Raw genomic sequence first — 18,127 nt, forward strand, 5'->3', positions numbered from 1 at the left:
GACCCATGTAAGACCAGTAGAAGAATGGCCCAACTGAGCTATGTTCAGTACTGTGTACTGTTACATAGTAAAAGATAACTAATATACCATAATTGTAGTGCCAAAGAAAAAGCAAACCACACTTATTTACTCTTTGCTTGGTTCTAGAAGTGCCCTTAATCTTTTCTCACTGGGACTATATTTTTTAAAACCACACATTTCTCACCTTTAAAATGAGAGATACCACCTAATTTCCAAATCCTTCTGAGGAAGAAGTTTCCCTTTATCACTTTCCTTGTCAAATCAATGCCCCAAAGCTTAAAGATCTGCTTTTCAGCTAGAGCTTTTGAAATTCTCCAAATGGAATAAAATAGTGTCTGGTTTTAAAATATATTTTTACACAAAATGTAAAATAAGTTGCTTTGAATATGCACTGTATACACAAGAATATTCCATGCAGTGTTTTAATTATAAAAATGAAGATACAACTCAAATGCCACTAATAGTGGAATAGTCAAATTATGATACATTTAGAATCAATATAAAAGGATATTATTAGTCATTAAAAGATGTGATGGCAATATATATAATGACAAGGAAAAATAGTCTTTTCATCCTAAGTGGGAAAAAAAGGTGTGTGTGTGTGTGTGTGTGTAGGTATGTGTCCTCTTTTTATAAAAGAGTTTGCTTGTTTTCCCCCTACCCCAGCTCTTACAATTGGCAATACATCCCACAAACTCTTGCTACTAGAGTCTTTCTTTCCAAACATTGCTCTCTTAGGTGGAACATTAGCAATTTGGCTTATACTTTATAATTATTAGCCAAATAATTATCTTTCACAGAATTATTTGGCTAATGAGAAATTCCTACTTCCTTTCTACTCAACATGGACAGAGTAAACACTACTTTGCTTCCCACACTCCACCCTACTATCTCTTTTTATTTCTTCTTTCCGAATTTAAAGTAGTACTGGGCAGATCAGTAGGGAGCCACTTAAAAAATATCCAGCAATTGAGATTCGTATTCATATGGTCATATGTTCTTGTAAGGGGTGATTTTCAGCCTTCATATCTTACCTGGTTTTGGAGGTAGGGAACATATAGAAAAGATGCTGTACTGTGGCTTATAACAATGTTGACAATTTCTTTTTTCACTACCCTTCCTCATGCTTCTACTCCTACACCCTGGGAATAGATGGGGAGGGTGTTTGGGTATGGTTGGAAGCAGTAAGACTTCAATTATTGAGAGTTTTTCCTTAAAATGAGAGATACTTACCACCTATTTGTACTCAGCTTGACTTACCACCAATTCTAGAGCAATGAAATAAGTCCTATAAAGTTCTGTGCTCTGTCAAATAGAGGTTCCAGGAAGTAGAAGACAGAAAAATTCAAGTGGTAGAAATAAATAGAAAATATATAGATATATACATATATATAGAATATATATTCTATGTATAAAGAATATATTCTTGGGCTGGGATTTTGGCTCAGTGGTACAGTGCTTGCCTAGCATCCTCAGCACCACATAAAAATAAACAAAATAAAGGTATTGTGTCCATCTTCAACTAAAAAATACATAAAATATCTATATATTCTTATATATGAAGAATATATATGAACAAAAACTTAGTTTTCAGATGAAGTATTCCCACAAAAATGTAAACTGGAGGACAGAAACTATTTCTTTATCACAGTCTTATGAAATTTCAGAGCAGAGTTTCTTTCATCTATTTATTTATTTAAATTATTTATTGAGGGCTGGGGCTGGGGCCCAGAGGTAGAGTGTTTGCCTTGCAAGGGTGAGGCACTTAGTTCGCTCCTCAGCACCTCATAAAAATAAATAAATATATTTTTTAAAAAGATTATTTATTGAACACCTACCATGTACCAGGCATTAGGCCAAGCCCTAGTCATAATACTGAACTTGACACAGAACTTACTGTCCTAAGTGGGAATGACAAGACTAACTTTTAAACTTCAAGAATTAAAAATTGAATATAAATCTATAAAGAAGTGCCATAATCTAGAATAACAGGGAGCATTAATATGACCATTAAGATGGTTAAGAAGAGCTTCCCTGAGAGGTGTCATTTGAATCACGTCCTATTTGGGGCTAAACTCCAATCCACACTGTGCTTTCCAGAAGGGTAACTTTTCCCAACTCACATACAGTCCATGTGTGAGTTAACATGGAAGCCCTGAATATGTAAGCTAAAACCGGAAGGATGAAAGAGTTAGCCATAAGAAGACCTGAGAAGAAAGTACACCAGGCAGAAGAGCCAGAGGCTCTGAGCATCATGTATTCTGGGACATGACAGGAAGTTGGAGTAGGTAAATGTGAGTGGAGAATGACAAACAGAAAGAAATGAATTTGGATAGGTAGGAAGAAATCAAACCCAGAGGGCTGGCTGTATAGGTTTTGGATTTTATTCTAAATGCACTGGAAAGCAACCTAATAATTTTAAGCAGGGAAATGACATGTTCTAATTTACATTTTTAAAAGCATATAGAGATTTTGAAGGTAGAAATAGCAGGAATTGATGTTGGATTAGATGCTGAATTAGATGCCAGATTAGATGCTGAATTAGATGAATTAATTTCTTAAGGAAATATTCTAGAAAAATGAAAAGAAACTCAAGTGATGAGGAGTGAATGAAAGAGAAGAGTCAAGGATAGTGAATCATAGGGTTTTAATTACAATGGTAAAGGCTGAGGTAGATCTAGAGGTACGGAGAGAAAACCATTTTGTTCATTTTAAGTTTGAAATGCCTATAAGACATAGAAGAGAGATGTCAAGTAGATATTTAAAGCTGTAAATTTAGAGTTCAGAAATAGAGTCTACCCTATTGATATAAATTTAGGAATTGTCAACAGATGGTTTTTAAAGCATGAGAACAGATAAGATCATACAGGGAGAAGACAGAGAATAGAAAAGAAGGCACAGAAACTCTAATATTTAGCAATCACATAGTAAAGGGAGAAATGTATAAAGGAGAATAAGGAAGTGAAGGCAATTATTGAAGAAAGCCAGGATAATGTGTGATATAGAGCTCAGAGAAGAGAGTATCAGAAATGGCCAGTTATGAGAGTTCTGTTAACCTAAGGAAGGAAAAGAGAGTCAACCAAATTGAAGTTGTAAGTTTCCTTTTCAAGAGAGATATCGGGGCAGGGCATGGCAGCATATACCCATAATCCCAGTGATTTAGGAGGCTGAGGTAGGATCATTTGGAGTTCAAAGCCAGCCTCAGCAATTTAGCAAGGCCCTAAGCAACTCAGTGAGACCCTATCTCTAACAAATACAAAAAAAGGACTGGGGATGTGGCTCCAAGTGCCCCTGGGTCCAATCCCCAGTAATAAAAAAAAAAAAAAAAAAAAAAAGGATTGATAGGGAGATTGAAATAGCCATTCCTCATTGCTATTAGAAATGCAGTATCTTCAAAGTTTTAAGAAAACATTATTCTGAACCTAAAATTCTGTAGACAGACAAAACATTCCAGGATGAGGACAAATCAGGGACTTTTCCATTTGTTTTCAAAGAAGAATTAATTATTTAAGGAAATGGTCAAGGAAGGAAGGAAGGAAGGAAGGAAGGAAGGAAGGAAAGAAGGAAGGAAGGAAGGAAGAAAGGAAAAGAAAAGAAAAAAAGAAAGAAAAGTAAAGTGAGCTGGGTGCAGTAGTGAAGGTCTGTAATCCCAATTACTCAGGAGGATGAGGCAGGAGGATCACCAAGTTCAAGGCTAGCCTGGGCAATTTGCAAGATCCCATGTCAAAATAAAAACTAAAAAAAGGCAGGGGTGCTGAGAGTGTAGCTCAGTGTAGAACACCCCAGTCTCAATCTCCAGTACTAAGTTGGGTTTATACATAAATGAATAAATAAATGTGAGATCCCAGTAATCAGATCTTAGTAAAAATATGCTCTAAGAGTACAAATGAAAAATGTTCCAGAGCACAAATATTAGGCCTTCAAAATAATTAATAATGATAGAACAAGAAGTTAGATGATTTCAGAAGAATGCCTTTAAGAAAAAGTAGATACATTTTATGAAATAGCATGATTTAAAAACCTTCATAATATTTATGATATGTAAATAATATTTATGAGAATCCAGGCATGGTGGCACATGCCTGCAATCTCAGTGGCTCTGGAAGCTAAGGCAGGAGGATCTCGAGTTCAAAGCCAGCCTCAGCAACACGGCTGGGGCTATAGCTCAGTTGGTAGCAACAGTGAGGCGCTAAGCAACTGAGACCCTGTCTCTAAATAAAATACAAAAAAGGGCTGGGGATGTGTCTCAGTGGTTGAGTGCCCCTGACTTCAATCCCTGGTACCAAAAAAAAAAAAAAAAAGACAAGATCAAAGATGAAGATCCAAGAAAAACAAGTAGAATCTTTTTTTTTTTAAGAGAGTGAGAGAGAGAGAGGGAGAGAGAGAGAGAGAGAGAGAGAGAGAGAGAGAGAGAGAGAGAGAGAGAATTTTTAATATTTTATTTCTTAGTTCTCGACAGACACAACATCTTTGTTGGTATGTGGTGCTGAGGATCGAACCCGGGTCGCACGCACACCAGGCGAGCGCGCTACCGCTTGAGCCACATCCCCAGCCCAAGTAGAATCTTTAGTAAAAGCAAAAATTTGTATCTTGTATAAGCCATGATAAAAATTTATTAAAAAACCCCTAAAAACATGACATTATTATGAACAATCAATTAACATGTAAGAAAATGTATTTAACATGCATACCTGTAACATTCTCCCTCAGGGCCTGAGGCAGGCAAATCGAAAATTGGAGGTCAGCCTCATAATTTAATAAGGCCCTAAGGAACTTAGGTAGATCCTGTCTCAAAATAAAAAGGGGTAGGGATGTGGTATAGTGATTAGGTGTCCCTGGGCTTAAAAAAAAAATGTCCCTCAGTAAGTGTAGATTTAACCCATTAAGTCCCAAGTTTTCAATTCTGTGAATGGCTCAGTGAAGTTGACACATGTGCACTGAAATAGGTTGGAAATTATAATCTATAGCTTATGTTATCATATTAATTAATGTCAATTAACATTATTATAATTGTATTATTATTACAAATTTATATTATGTAATTCTAGTATATATTACATATTATATACTATAATTAAGGTTTTTTTTGTTTTGTTTGAAATTTAAAGAAAAAATTTATTGAAGATTTGAAAAACAATTCCTAAAAGATTTGACTTTTCCAGAAAACTGTAGCTACACAATGCATTGCGTCTATCATGTTAAAACGTGCATAAGACACAAATACAAAAACCATGAAACAAGCCACCATTCTTCAACAATTTGAGCAAAGAACAACATGGATGACTTGCGAAGGATGGACTCTTTACTTTAAGCACCATTTAAAAAAAAAAGGAGCACAAATGGATGTGTTCAGTTATATACACTGAATTGAACCTTTGGCACTAGGAATCAGAGCATTTTGTCATATAGCATTAACACATATTATAAAAGTGTGTAGTGTCAAAGGAATAGAACCACCAGCATTCAAAAGCAGCTTTGTCAACTAGGCAAACACTCTACAGCATGTCTCTCTGTTGTCCATCATTGAATACACTGGTAGCAACTTTGAAATGAAATTAAAAGAAAGAAAGGAAAAAAGGAGCAGTAACCCCTTTTATTTTCTCTGTTTAAATTCAAACAGAAAACAAACATCAATTTTGTTATACACTAACATCTTCAAAGTACATCATTTGTACAAGAGAAGGACTAAGAACAAAAATGTGTTTACAGAGATCCAAACACAAGTGAATGAAGTACACCTCCTCACACTGCTTTCCGATGGTATTCAGGAGGGGCGACTTCATAATCGCTGGCACTAAACAAAGTTGCAGAATTCTTTGCCAGGTACTTGAGGAAATCATGAAGATAATTCAGTAATAAAGCAAGGCTCTTCTCATCCAGAGGTGTATAGGCCAACATTGCTCCAATTCGTACAAATAATCTCAGTAGATGTGGCGCTCCATACACCTGGGACATGGGTGCATCAGGATGATCTGCAAGGATTTCAGCATACTGTGGTCTCTCAAATTTGTAGAGCAGTTGAGTGCCCAGCATTACATTGAAGTATTCTTTTATTCCTGCCACAACTTCATTAACAGCATACTCATTATCTGTGTTTCCTCGAGATTTCTTATAATTTGCATAATCCTCAAGAATAGAATCCACATTCTTCTTCGCAGGAAGATAAAAGAGCTGTTTTTGTCTGGTAATTAAGTCCCAGTCATCAACAAGCCATGGTTTTAGCTCTTCAGGAATCTTTACTTTAACTTCGACTCTGTCCATAAATGTTTCTTCATTTTCAACAGTGGGATCTACCCGGGCCCTTTTCTTCCGAGGAGGCTGAGGTGTCTCACTGGTACTCCCACCATCTCCATTTCCAGGTGTTTTCTGTTTGTTCTTTTTGGTTTTCACTTCAACATTTTTCTGTTGCAGACCAGATGTCTTCTTTCCTGGGGCAGCCCCTCTCATCTTCCCCTCTGCATACTGCTCCTGATTGGCTTTTTGGAGTTCTCGCTGTTTCTGCAGATTGGTGTCCACATACTTGAGCACTCTGCTCTCTGGAACCCATTCATCCCAATTTTTATTCCAACCACTGTAATGTATAAAGTATTTCACTTGTTTGTCCTTTATGGCCACCTTAACGCACTTTGCTTCATAAAGGAGAGGCCCATGAAAGCACAGCACTCGCTCACCCTCCTGGAATTTCGGCTTCGGGTCCTGCTTGGGCGCCATTCATAAGTGATTCGCCGCCTCCTCCTTCTCCCACCACCCCGACTACTACCCTACCCAACTTGGCGTCAGACGCGCCCTCAGGCACAGCCAGCTCTACATCCTGGGCCCGATTTGCCAGCGCCCGTAGACCTCACAACACAGCGATCCGCGCATCCGCCGCTCCAGCCAACGGCTGCCCGCCGCGCACGCGCCCCTGCGCCCGCGCTGTCCCGGGGCACGCCGGGATGCGTATAATTAAGTTTTTATAGGTGTTCCACATCTGGGAAAATGGGACAAAATGGGTTAATAACATGGTTTACACTTCCCTTTCTACAGTGCATTTATAGGACTTGATTCTATAGTGTGTATGATTTAAAAATGATGATACTGAAAAAAATCTTCAGTTTTCAAGATAAAGACAAAATGAAGAAGACATTTATTCTAACAGAGCAGATATTGGCAACATAAAATTAGCTAATGGTAGTTGAAAAGTCAGGAACACTTTCGAAAGTGGGTGAACCAAAAAAATAGAGGTTTAAGTATATTCTTTAAAGCAACAAAATAATAAATAGAACTCAATGTAGTATAATAAAATTGGAAAGAGTAGATGAGGGGAAGAAGAATGTAGAGAAATATAACTAAACCAAATCCTAATTGTTTGTTTCAAAATGTGTAATCATTACAAAAAAAAAAAAAAAAAAAAGTCAGATGTTGACCAAAAATGTGGCAGCGGCTGTACATGTATATGGACATGGCTATCGGAAGTACTGTAAATAGTTTGATATGTGGTATATTTTTTAGTTGTCAATGGATCTTTCATTTACTTATTTATTTATCTGTTTATTTATTTATATGCAGTGCTGAGGATTGAACCCAGGACCTCACACATGGCAGACAAGTGCTGTACCACTGAGCCACAACTCCAGCCCCAGAGCAGTGTTTTTCTAATGGTGGGAGTGAAATTAATTTAGTGGGTTTCAACCTATATTAGAAAGCAAAAAGGGAGAAATATCAGATTGCATTATGTAAGAAGGGTAAGGAAAATCTTTGAAACAGTTTTTAGCTCTATGCTGTATGTAAAATGTATTTCCTACTTGGATCCTGGTCACAAAGGAGAAGCTGAACTTGGTTGAAAAGACAGTGATTAGGCTACATTTTTATCTTTCATTTTTCTACTTAATTTTACTGCTTGAATTTTAAAATTCATGCATGTATTACTTTTTTTAAAAAAAATGTTTTTAGTTATAGATGGACAAAATATCTTTGTTTTATTTATTTATTTTTATGTGATGCTGAGGATCAAACCCAGGGCCTCATATGTGTTAGGCAAGCACTCTACCACTGAGCCACAAACCCCAGTCCTCTCATGCATGTACTATTTTTTTTATCAATAACTTAAAATATGTATTTGTTTTTTAATATGAAAAAACACAAATTCACAAAATTCCAAAAAACAAGTGGTATATTTCCTGGCAAAAGTGAATATTAGGCAATTTTCTTCAGTAACAAAATGACAGGCCACCTTACCATTACTTAGCAAGGAAGGAAAGTTACTTTTTAAAAGATTATGAAAGGCTCAAGGGAGGGAAGGCAGGGGCAGGGGCAAGAGTTTAAAACATCAAGAATCCAGGCAATGGATTTAATAAGAAGAAGACAACAAGAGAAATAAAAAAATTTATGCTTTCCTTTGTGACAAAGATATTTAAACTTTTTGATTTCTCTTGTTTTGTCTTGAATCAAGAAACATTTTTAGTTTATTGATTCCATGTAATAGTATTTCATCTTATAGTGAACATATCTGGCCCAACTGTCACATGCATAGAAAAAACTCATCTGCCTAAAAGGGAGAGAATAAAGCATAGAGGAGGAGCCATTCACTCATAAAATTAAAAAAATAATAAGTATTATATACTATTCTAGGTAGTAGGGATGCAGCAATGAGTAAAATTGAATCTCTGCCTTTGTGGCTACATATACTTGGTGGAAGGAGAAGAATGATCAAAAAAAATATTTAATACAATGTCAATCTAAAATTTTATATCCAGCTAAACCATAGTTGGAGAAACCAAACATTGAGACTCCCTACTATAGAAGGTACTTCATAATTAAATGACACTATGAGAAAGTAATGAGATACAAAAAATAAAATAGTGATGGAGAGGTACATACATGGGGAAAATCTAAATTAGCATTAATTCTATACAGCAATAATAATAATAATAGTGACTCTTGGAGAGGTATAAAAATAGCATGTGGGGGCAGAGCTGTGGCTCAGCAGTAGAGCACTCGCCTAGCACACGCCAGGCCCTGGGTTTGATCCTCAGCACCACATAAAAATAAATAAATAAAATAAAGGTATTTGTCCAACTACTACTAGAAAATAAATATTAAAAAAAAAACATGTAGGGCTGGGGATGTGGCTCAAGCGGTAGCGCACTCACGTGGCATGCGTGGGGCCCGGGTTCGATCCTCAGCACCACATACAAACAAAGATGTTGTGTCCGCCGAAAACTAAAAAATAAATATTAACAAATTCTCTCTCTCTCTCTCTCTCTCTCTCTCTCTCTCTCTCTCTCTTTCTCTCTCTCTCTAAAAAATAATTAAAAAAAAAAAAAACCCATGTAGCAGAAATACTAATGGTAATCGTGTTGTAGGGACAAACGAGGCAAGGCACCGAAGATAGCAGGAAACAGTTTTATTTGGCTGCAGCCAGGTTCAGAGGGTATAGCCTTTGCTGTAATCAATCAATCCCCTGAACCCCGAGTTTAGGGAGTTTCAGAGTTTTATACCCAGTGTGTAAGGGGAAGGGCTCAGAAGTTCACAGTCTGCAGAAGTTCACATAAAAGCAGCTTTTGCTTTCACTGATCTGGGCAAGTTAACTCTTCAAGGACAATACCTGAGAAGGGGAGAGCTTCAACTCCCCTTTCTTTTTTCCCCCTGCCAGCTGTTACCATAGGCCCATTTGTAACTTATCTTAAAAATGTAGACATCTCTGTGAAGCCCAGCTCAAGGCCAGAGGCCTTGTTTGCACATTTCTTCAAAGTACTATACTGGATACGTTTGTGAAAACTAGTAAGGGGGTGTCCAGCACCTGGAGTGCTGGTATCTTCTTGGCCAGTGGCCAAGTAAACAGGGTGACACGAAAATAGGAAGTTTATCTACAATGGACTCTTTTTCTGACAGTCCTAAAATTAGCCATGGTAAAGAGGGCTTTTCTGTGGAGAAAGGGGGTGCCACTTCAATAGCATGTGTGATGAAATAAGGTGATCTTAGGAGAAGTATCCTAGGTTATTGTTGTATTCAAGATCATGGTATACACATTTATTAGCTTTAGATGTTCATGTGAAGGACATCCCTAAGAGAATATGTGTGGAACGTGTTATTCCCAAATGCAATACACAGAGGAAGAAGTATATGAAAGTTTATGTAATATAATAGACAGCAGCAAAAGAAAAAAAGATTTTAAAAGAGAAAATAAACATGAAATAAAATGGTAGAAATAAATCCAAATGTATCAGTAAACACCAACAATATAAATAGGCTAAACTGTTGAAGGAAAGATTATAAGATTGGATAAAAAATAATAAAGTGTACCTTTATGGAATTTATAGGAAACACATGGAACATGAGGACACAGAAGGGTTGTAGATAAAAGAAGAACTTTTATAGTAAGACAAAAAAAGTAAATAAAATAATAGGATTTAAATAGAAAAAATAAAATTATTATTCACATATATGATTGTCTACATAGAAAAATCCAAAGGATTTGACCTTTAAATCATTAGATTTAAGCAGAGAATTTGCCAAATGTCCAATATAAGATTAAAATTTAAATTTAAAATATACTTAGGAAAGTAAGGTTTTAAGAGATACTTTTTACAATAGCAACAAAAATATAACATCCTTCAAAACATTACAGAGAAAATTATAAAACTTTAATGAAAAATACAGCACATTGTTGGATAGAAAGACTCAATGTTATACAGAAGACAAGTTTTTCCAAATTGATCTATCTGTTCAAATTAGTTTCAGTTGAAATCCTTTTAGCTGGATTTATTTAATTTGACACATTAGACAGAATTTGTATGGAAAACCAAAGACTCAAGAACAGCAAAATACTTCTCAAGAAGAAAGGAGGAAATTTTGCTTTACCAAATGCCAAGGTTTTTTATAAATTTATATTAAGTAAAACACATTGGCAGTGGTCTAGGGACAAAAATACTGACCAATGGAAATAGAACAGAGTCAAGAAACTGATACATAGATATATGGTGATGTGAGATGATGATTTGCAAAAGATGAGTTTCAACAAATGGCACTAGCCTTTGTACTGCCTGTCTTTAGTCTTCTTGTTCATGATATCATTAATTTCTACATTATTTAAATTCCTGTAGCTTAGATTTTTCTGTCACTTGTAGCCCAATGAATTTCTGATATAGGTCCTAGCACATTTGTAGCCAAAGATACAGATTAAAATGGTCCAAGCAGGTATGAAGTAACAGAGAAGAGGCTATTACTCTTCTCCTAAACTTGAATCTGAGTGTTGAAATTTCTGGGCACTATCACATGGAGCCTGGAAAGGAAATCAACAGAGTGGAAGGCAGAGTGGAGGATTGCCAGAAACGTACTCAAGCGTTCAAACGATGACAAAGTTTGAACGCTTTAACTGAGACTCACTTTCTGCTTTCTACCCATGGACTTTTCAATTATTTAACCCATTATCCCACCATGAAATCGGCATGAGTAACAAATATACCACTTATGATCACTTTGAAATAACTATTATTATGCTTTCAGAGTTCGGTTTTTTGAGAAAAGTAATAGGTGACTGATTAAAGCATTTGAAAAAATATACACATTCATATACATGTATGTACATAAATATGTTATGTAAGCTCTAGATTATGGATTTTTTTTAATCCATTTTAAAGCACCTGTGCCAATTTCATTGAAATATTTGCAAAATTGAAAACATGGTACTTAATGGATTAAGCCAGTAAATTCATTTTTATTTGTTTGAGACATTTTAAGTTGACTCTGAAATGATCTTACTGGAGACAGTAGGCTCAAGTCACATTATCAGAGAGATTGTTATCATAGAAACCATGATCATACAGTGAATTTCTTAAAATATTGCTGTCTATAAAGATGGAAGTGACTAATAAAGCCCATGTGCAACCACCATCTACGTGAGTAAAAAAAAAAAACTGTTATGCAACTTTGATGGAAACATTTGAATCACAGTAATATTTATATATTTTAAAAATTTTAAGAAATGCAAAGAGATTCTTCTTTCAGTGTTTTGTTTAGTAGAAACAAAGCTAAAGCGCTAAAAAGGGGAAATGATATAGTGTCAGAAGGGAGGCTGAATTTTGTTAGCCAACTACCAAAGTTGCAGGGGACTATACAAAATTAACTCTTGCCTTATCCTCCAGGTTTATGGAAGCATTTTAACAAATAGTGGAAACTGTTTAAAATTATCTTATTTTATTCACTAAAGAGTTTTGCTAGAATAACTTACAAAGAAGAGAGATTCAAAAGAGTCTGAAAGCCCGGAGACACAAGACATTACGTTTTGTGTTTTAAGAATTTTCAAAACAGGAGAGACCAGCTGAGTGTGGTTGTGCATGTGTATAATCTCATTGACCCAGGAGGCTGAGATGGAAGGATGCAGGATCACACTTTCAAGGACAACATAAGCAACTTACTGAGGCCCTGAGAAACTTAGTGAGATCCTGTCTCAAAAAATAAAAAGGATTGGGGATGTGGCTCAGTGGTAAAATACCCCTGGGTTAAATCCCCAGCAAACCCCACAAATTATCATTCATTCTAAGAGTAAGGTTTTTAACCTATAACTCAATCAATGAATTTAGATTTTACTTATTTATTTAGTCTTTTTAATTTTTTTTTTTTAGTTTGTTAGAGACCTTTATTTTCTTTATTTATATGCGGTGCTGAGAACTGAACCCAATGCCTCACACATGCCAGGCAAGTGCATACTGATGAGCCCCAGCCCCAGCCCATATTAATTTAGTCTTATAGTGCTGGGGATTGCACCCAGGACCCGGTGCATGTTGGGCAAGTGCTCTACCCCTGAGCTACAACCCCAGCCCTTAGATTTTACTCTGATATACAGTATAAATGTAAACTTAATTAATTCTTTTTTTCCCCAAAATGGCTAATTAATTATCCTGGCATGCTACTAGATAATCTTTCCTTTTCCCACTAAGTTGTTATGTATTTTTTAAAAATCACCATTATTACTATTATTTTCTGGTGCTGGGATTTGAAACCATTGGTGCTTAATCACTGATTCATATCCCCAGCCCTTTTTATCTTTTTATTTTTGAGACAGGGTCTCGCTACATTTCTTAGGGCCTCACTAAGTTGCCGAGGCCGGCTTTGAACTTCTGAACACCCTGCCTCAGCCTCCAGAGTTGCTGGGATTATAACCATGTGCCACCACGCCTGCCACCACACCTGGCTCATTATTATTTTTGACCAAATATAATCGAGTCTTTATTTCAAAGTATCAATTTTACATTTATCTGTTTCTTTGCTCCAGGATGATTTTTGAAAAGATAAATTGAATATAACACAATTTGGTTATCAAGATACCCCTTAAGTTTTGCTGCTGTGTGTTTAGGGAGAAAGTGTCAAAATGTCTATGATATCTGCAACTGACTTTCAATTGGTTCTACAAAAGAGAAAGAAGGTGAACAGCAAAATGTTAATATGGTAAATCTAGTGTTCATCCTTCTAGTTTTTTAACTTTTACACATGTTTGAAAAGGCTTTTTGGAGGATGAATTTTTTTACACTTTTCCTTAATGAAAATTTAAAAGCAAGTATTACTTCCATGTAATAAAGTAAGTTTGTAATTTTACAGAATAGAAGTGTAGGACATTAAAAGCAATACATTTCAGGGCTAAGGTTGTGGCTCAATGGTAGAGCACTTGCCTACCACACATGAGGCAGTGGGTTCTATCCTCAGCACCACATAAAAATAAATAAATAAATAAATAAATAAATAAATAAATAAATAAATAAAATAAAGGTATTGTGTGCATCTACAACTAAATAATAATAAAAAAGCAGTACATTTTAAGTGAGGTTTGAGATTTGGTTTAATGTTTAAGACAAAAAAATTGGTATCAGATTTTTTTGTTGTATCATTTTCTAAAAGATTTGGGCTAGGAGTGATCTAGTGTACTATGATCAATAGTAGAGAGTTTGCCTAACATGTGTGAAGCTCTGAAATCAATCTCTAGCAAAACACACACACACAAACACACACACACACACACACACACACACGATATTGGTTTGGTTTTGTTTTAACAGGCCCCATGAGAGATAGGTTAATGATAATCAGAAGCAGATCTGATTTAATAATTTCCCTTATCACTCATTTTTGGGGACCTTTGTAAGATAAGAACTATTTAAAACTAATATTTGATTTCTCAATTCTAAAAGTTATATGTTGTTATAGTAAAGTGAAGTCCAGATTTAGTGTGTACATAGTAATACTTTGAAACCTTTAAAATAAATTTATGCTGAATTTTAATATAAAAATAATACAAACTCAATTTTTTAAAATTATGTAACAATAAATAAGTAGCATGTTGCCCAGTGCTTTGTTAGCATTTCCTATGACTCCTTAAAGTATAAAATTATTATCCTAACCACTTTTGTGTGCTATGGCAATTGACACCTTTCATACATGACTATTAATATTATTCCCCTTTGAAATTCAGATTCATTGATCCACAAACTCCAATCTTTTTTCAACCTTCTTTAAAAAAAATATTTGTTTTTATAGTATATCCCAGCAACCACAATTCCTCTGTCCTCACACAAAAGTGATTTGGATTTTTTGTCCTATATTAATAATTGAGGTGCTGAAAAGTTCTGGAACCCTAACATTACTACTTAACTTCACACCTTGTGAGTATTGGTGTGTGTTTCTGAAATCCTTTAATATTCTCAATTTTGAACTTTTGTTTTGAACTTTGAGCCTTTGGGTAGAGCCTTTAGTTTTAGTTCATTTTCAGTAAGTCTTCCATTTTTATATAACAATTTAAAAACAGAATTTATGACTGATGTTGAATCTAACATTTAGAAATAGCAACAGACAGCATCTGGCTTTTGAGGGTTGTCATACCACAACCTAACTTGACTTTTTATTCACAATAGTTCACTATGGTCCACCCTCTGTACTGTTGACCCTGACATAGTTGCCAACACACAAATCTGATTTGTAATTCTTCCATGCCTCCCAACCACCACCTAAAGGTAAAATCAAAATTCCTTAGAGGCAAAAAAAAAAAAAAAAAAAAAAAGAACCTTCTATCATACTGGCCTCATCATTCTCATTTACACCCCTCTCAAAATGAACACAAACACTGGAACCACACAGAGGTATCTGCCAATCTCAACAACTATTTTCCCTGCCAATGCTTTTGCACTGGCCTGTCATCTCCATTTAGAATGTCCTGTCCTCTCCCCACCTCCTCACTCCAATTCCTTGTATCCTTCAAGAACTAACTCAAAGTTCACCTCCTTAATGACACCTCCTCTTTCAGAGTTCCTGGCAAAATTAGTCACCTCCTTCTCTAGGAACTAGATAATCATAATATAGTGGGACAGAGAGACAAGGAAACAAATTGTCAAGCCTATGGTCAAAAACACTAAGAACTCAAGGACAATGACATTGTTGTTTATTCACTTCTGGGTTCCCCACAGAACCTACCAAATCACACAATAAACAAATATTGAATTTAACTGGATCATAGGAAAAAAGTTTAAAAATTGCATTTTCACATCTAAAATAGTAATTGTGTTTCTTTGTAAAGCTATCAGTTTATAATTTGATCTTTTAGAAACCCACAAGCTGGACATACTAGCCTACACCTGTCGTCCTAGCCACTCGGAAGCCAGAGGTAGGAGCATTGCAAGTTCAAGGCCAGTCTGGGCAACATAGCAAGACCCTGTCTTCGCACTCCCCAACCCCCCCACCCCACAAAAAAGAAAAGAAATAAAAACCCTCACAAAGTGGTTACTAAACTTTTATAAATAAGTGATATCCCATACTTTTTAATACATTTCAGTTAAATTTATATAGGTTTTTCTGTCTCTTTTTTATTCAAGATGAGTTCTGTGCAGCTCATGGAACTTATGTAAACATATTTGGGTAATTTAAAAGTATATAAATCACAGTCAAGCAGGCTCACACCTGTAACCCCAGCAATTGGGGAAGCTGAGGCAGGAAGATCACAAGTTCAAAATCAGCCTGGGCAAAAATTAGGGAGACCCTATTTAAAAAGTGTGGGAATATGGAGTTGGGGGTGTAGCTCATTGGTAGAGTGTCCCAGGTTTCAATCCCAAGTACCCTCCCACCCCCTCCCACCCAGAAAAAGAAAGTATGTAAATTATAGAAATAATTTGAATGGCTAGCTGAGATACAAACATTAAAGAATAAGATGGTGCTTAAAAGAAAAAAAAAACTTGCCTGAAAGAAACATGATTTTGTGTGTGTGTGTGTAAGCAAAACCATGAAATATTTAATGAGGCATTGCAAAATAAACCTCTCCACCCCATCCCCAGAGAGGCAGAGTCAAGGTTCAGACTGAACTTTGTTTAGCAACGCTGGAACCATGTGTTTAAAGAATGAGAGAGGTTTGTCAAGACTTGCTGCCAAGGCACATCACAAGCTCAACATGTGCTTACTGCCTGCTCTCAAAAACTAGTGTCCATGAGCTGGCCAGCTTCTAGAAGAGCTCCAGAAACTTTCTCCTGTCTTCTCTGTCTCTTGGATTATTTGTCAGTTCTGTTTTATAAAATACCTCAGTTTTTTTTTTTAAGAGAGAGAGATAGAGAAGTTTTTTTTAATATTTATTTTTTAGTTTTCGGCGGACACAACATCTTTGTTTGAATGTGGTGCTGAGGATGGAACCGGGGCCGCACGCATGCCAGGCGAGCGCGCTACCGCTTGAGCACATTTCCAGCCCCAATACCTCAGTTTTAACAGTAGAGTCATGACTAAAATTTATAAATATGAAAATAAATATAATATTTGTAAACATTAAATGTTCCTAGCTAAGCTATTCATTTTCCAGAAAAAACTTCTCATCTCGTGTACTCTGTTTCTGTTTTAATAACCATCTTTGCAAACATCCACCTCAAAAAAGTTGAAGTCTTAGCAGTCATAGCTAACATGTATTATGTGCTCCAATATGCCAGGCGCTATGCTTTCTTTCTTTTTTCTTTTTTTTTTTTTTTAATCTCCTTTAATCTCACAGGAGTTTCTGGGGAAAAAAAATGACTTGAACACATTTTCCTGACCTCTCCCTTCCCCCACTCCAATTCCTTACTGGAGTAAAATTCAAGGACAAAAAGCAACTACCAAAAACCTTTGGAGGTAATCTGTTCTTCTGAGGACAACTGTGAGTTTTCCAGAGGAGAAAATGGTGTGTAACATGTGAAGTCTGTGGGCTGGGAAAGCTGACTCCTGTCTCAGAAGAAAAGGGATCTACACAGGTAGATGCAGTCATTCTCTTTCCAGGTGTCTGGTGGTGGTGGTGGGGGGAGTATTTCTCTCATACTTGGACAGTCTGAGAACAAAGAAGTTCCTTCTTCCCTCCTTTCAGTGAAGGGGTCTCAATTTGTCAGCTTCTCTGGCTTTGGGCTAGAATATAGTTCTTGAAATATCCTAGGACCAGAAGCAATGACATTAACTGGGAACTCAGAACTTGTTAGAAATGCAATTCTCAAGCCTTTCTACAGGCCCTTAAATCAGAAACTGGAAGTGTATCTTAATAATATTTAATAAGATTGTGGTAAACACTCAAGTTTGAAAACCACTAGGTTATCAGAGGGGAGATCTGTGTGTGTGTGGGTGTGTGTGTGCGCGCGCGCAGCACGCACACCCACACCCACACCCACACCCACACACTAGTAGGGATTGAACCCAGTAGTGCTTTACCTCTGAGTTATATCTCCAACCTCCACCCCCTTTTTAAAAAAATATTTATTTATTTTAGTTTTAGGTGGACACAATATCTTTATTTTATTTTTATGTGGTGCTGAGGATCAAACCGAGTGCCTCATGCATGCTAGATGAGTGCTCTACCTCTGAGCCCCAGCCCCAGGCCCAGTCCCATCTCCAACCCCTTTTTATTTTGTATTTTGAGACAGGGTCTCCCTAAGTTCCCCAGGCTGTCCTTCTGCCTCAGCCCTCGGCCACTCATTCCTAGTCATTGCGATTACAGGTTGTGCTACCACACCCAGCTTGAGTAGACAGTTTAATTTCTTCCATTTGTCTGATTTATCAGTGTTAGAGAAACCAGACCTCCTAGCCTCTAAAAATGTTGATGAACTCATAACATTAGTAAAGCACATGAAATTATAATACATAT

The 18,127-nt window shown here is 36.3% G+C and overlaps 1 protein-coding gene across 1 annotated transcript; it reads right to left on the reverse strand.

Moving 5' to 3' along the window:
* Positions 1-5,586: 5,586 nt before the first annotated feature.
* On the reverse strand, positions 5,587-6,772 carry LOC308632344 (mortality factor 4-like protein 1). The gene has a single exon (XM_081264389.1). The coding sequence runs from the start codon at positions 6,730-6,732 to the stop codon at positions 5,764-5,766; it is 969 nt and encodes a 322-aa protein (XP_081120515.1). The 5' UTR covers positions 6,733-6,772; the 3' UTR covers positions 5,587-5,763.
* Positions 6,773-18,127: the final 11,355 nt, after the last annotated feature.

The sequence above is a fragment of the Spermophilus citellus genome (assembly GCF_964194105.1).
Source record: "Spermophilus citellus genome assembly, chromosome: 13".
In the NCBI taxonomy this organism is placed as follows: Eukaryota; Metazoa; Chordata; class Mammalia; order Rodentia; family Sciuridae; genus Spermophilus; species Spermophilus citellus.

Coding starts and splice junctions, on each gene's coding strand:
- LOC308632344 (XM_081264389.1), bottom strand. CDS start 6,732: ATGGCGCCCAAGCAGGACCCGAAGCCGAAATTCCAGGAGGGTGAGCGA.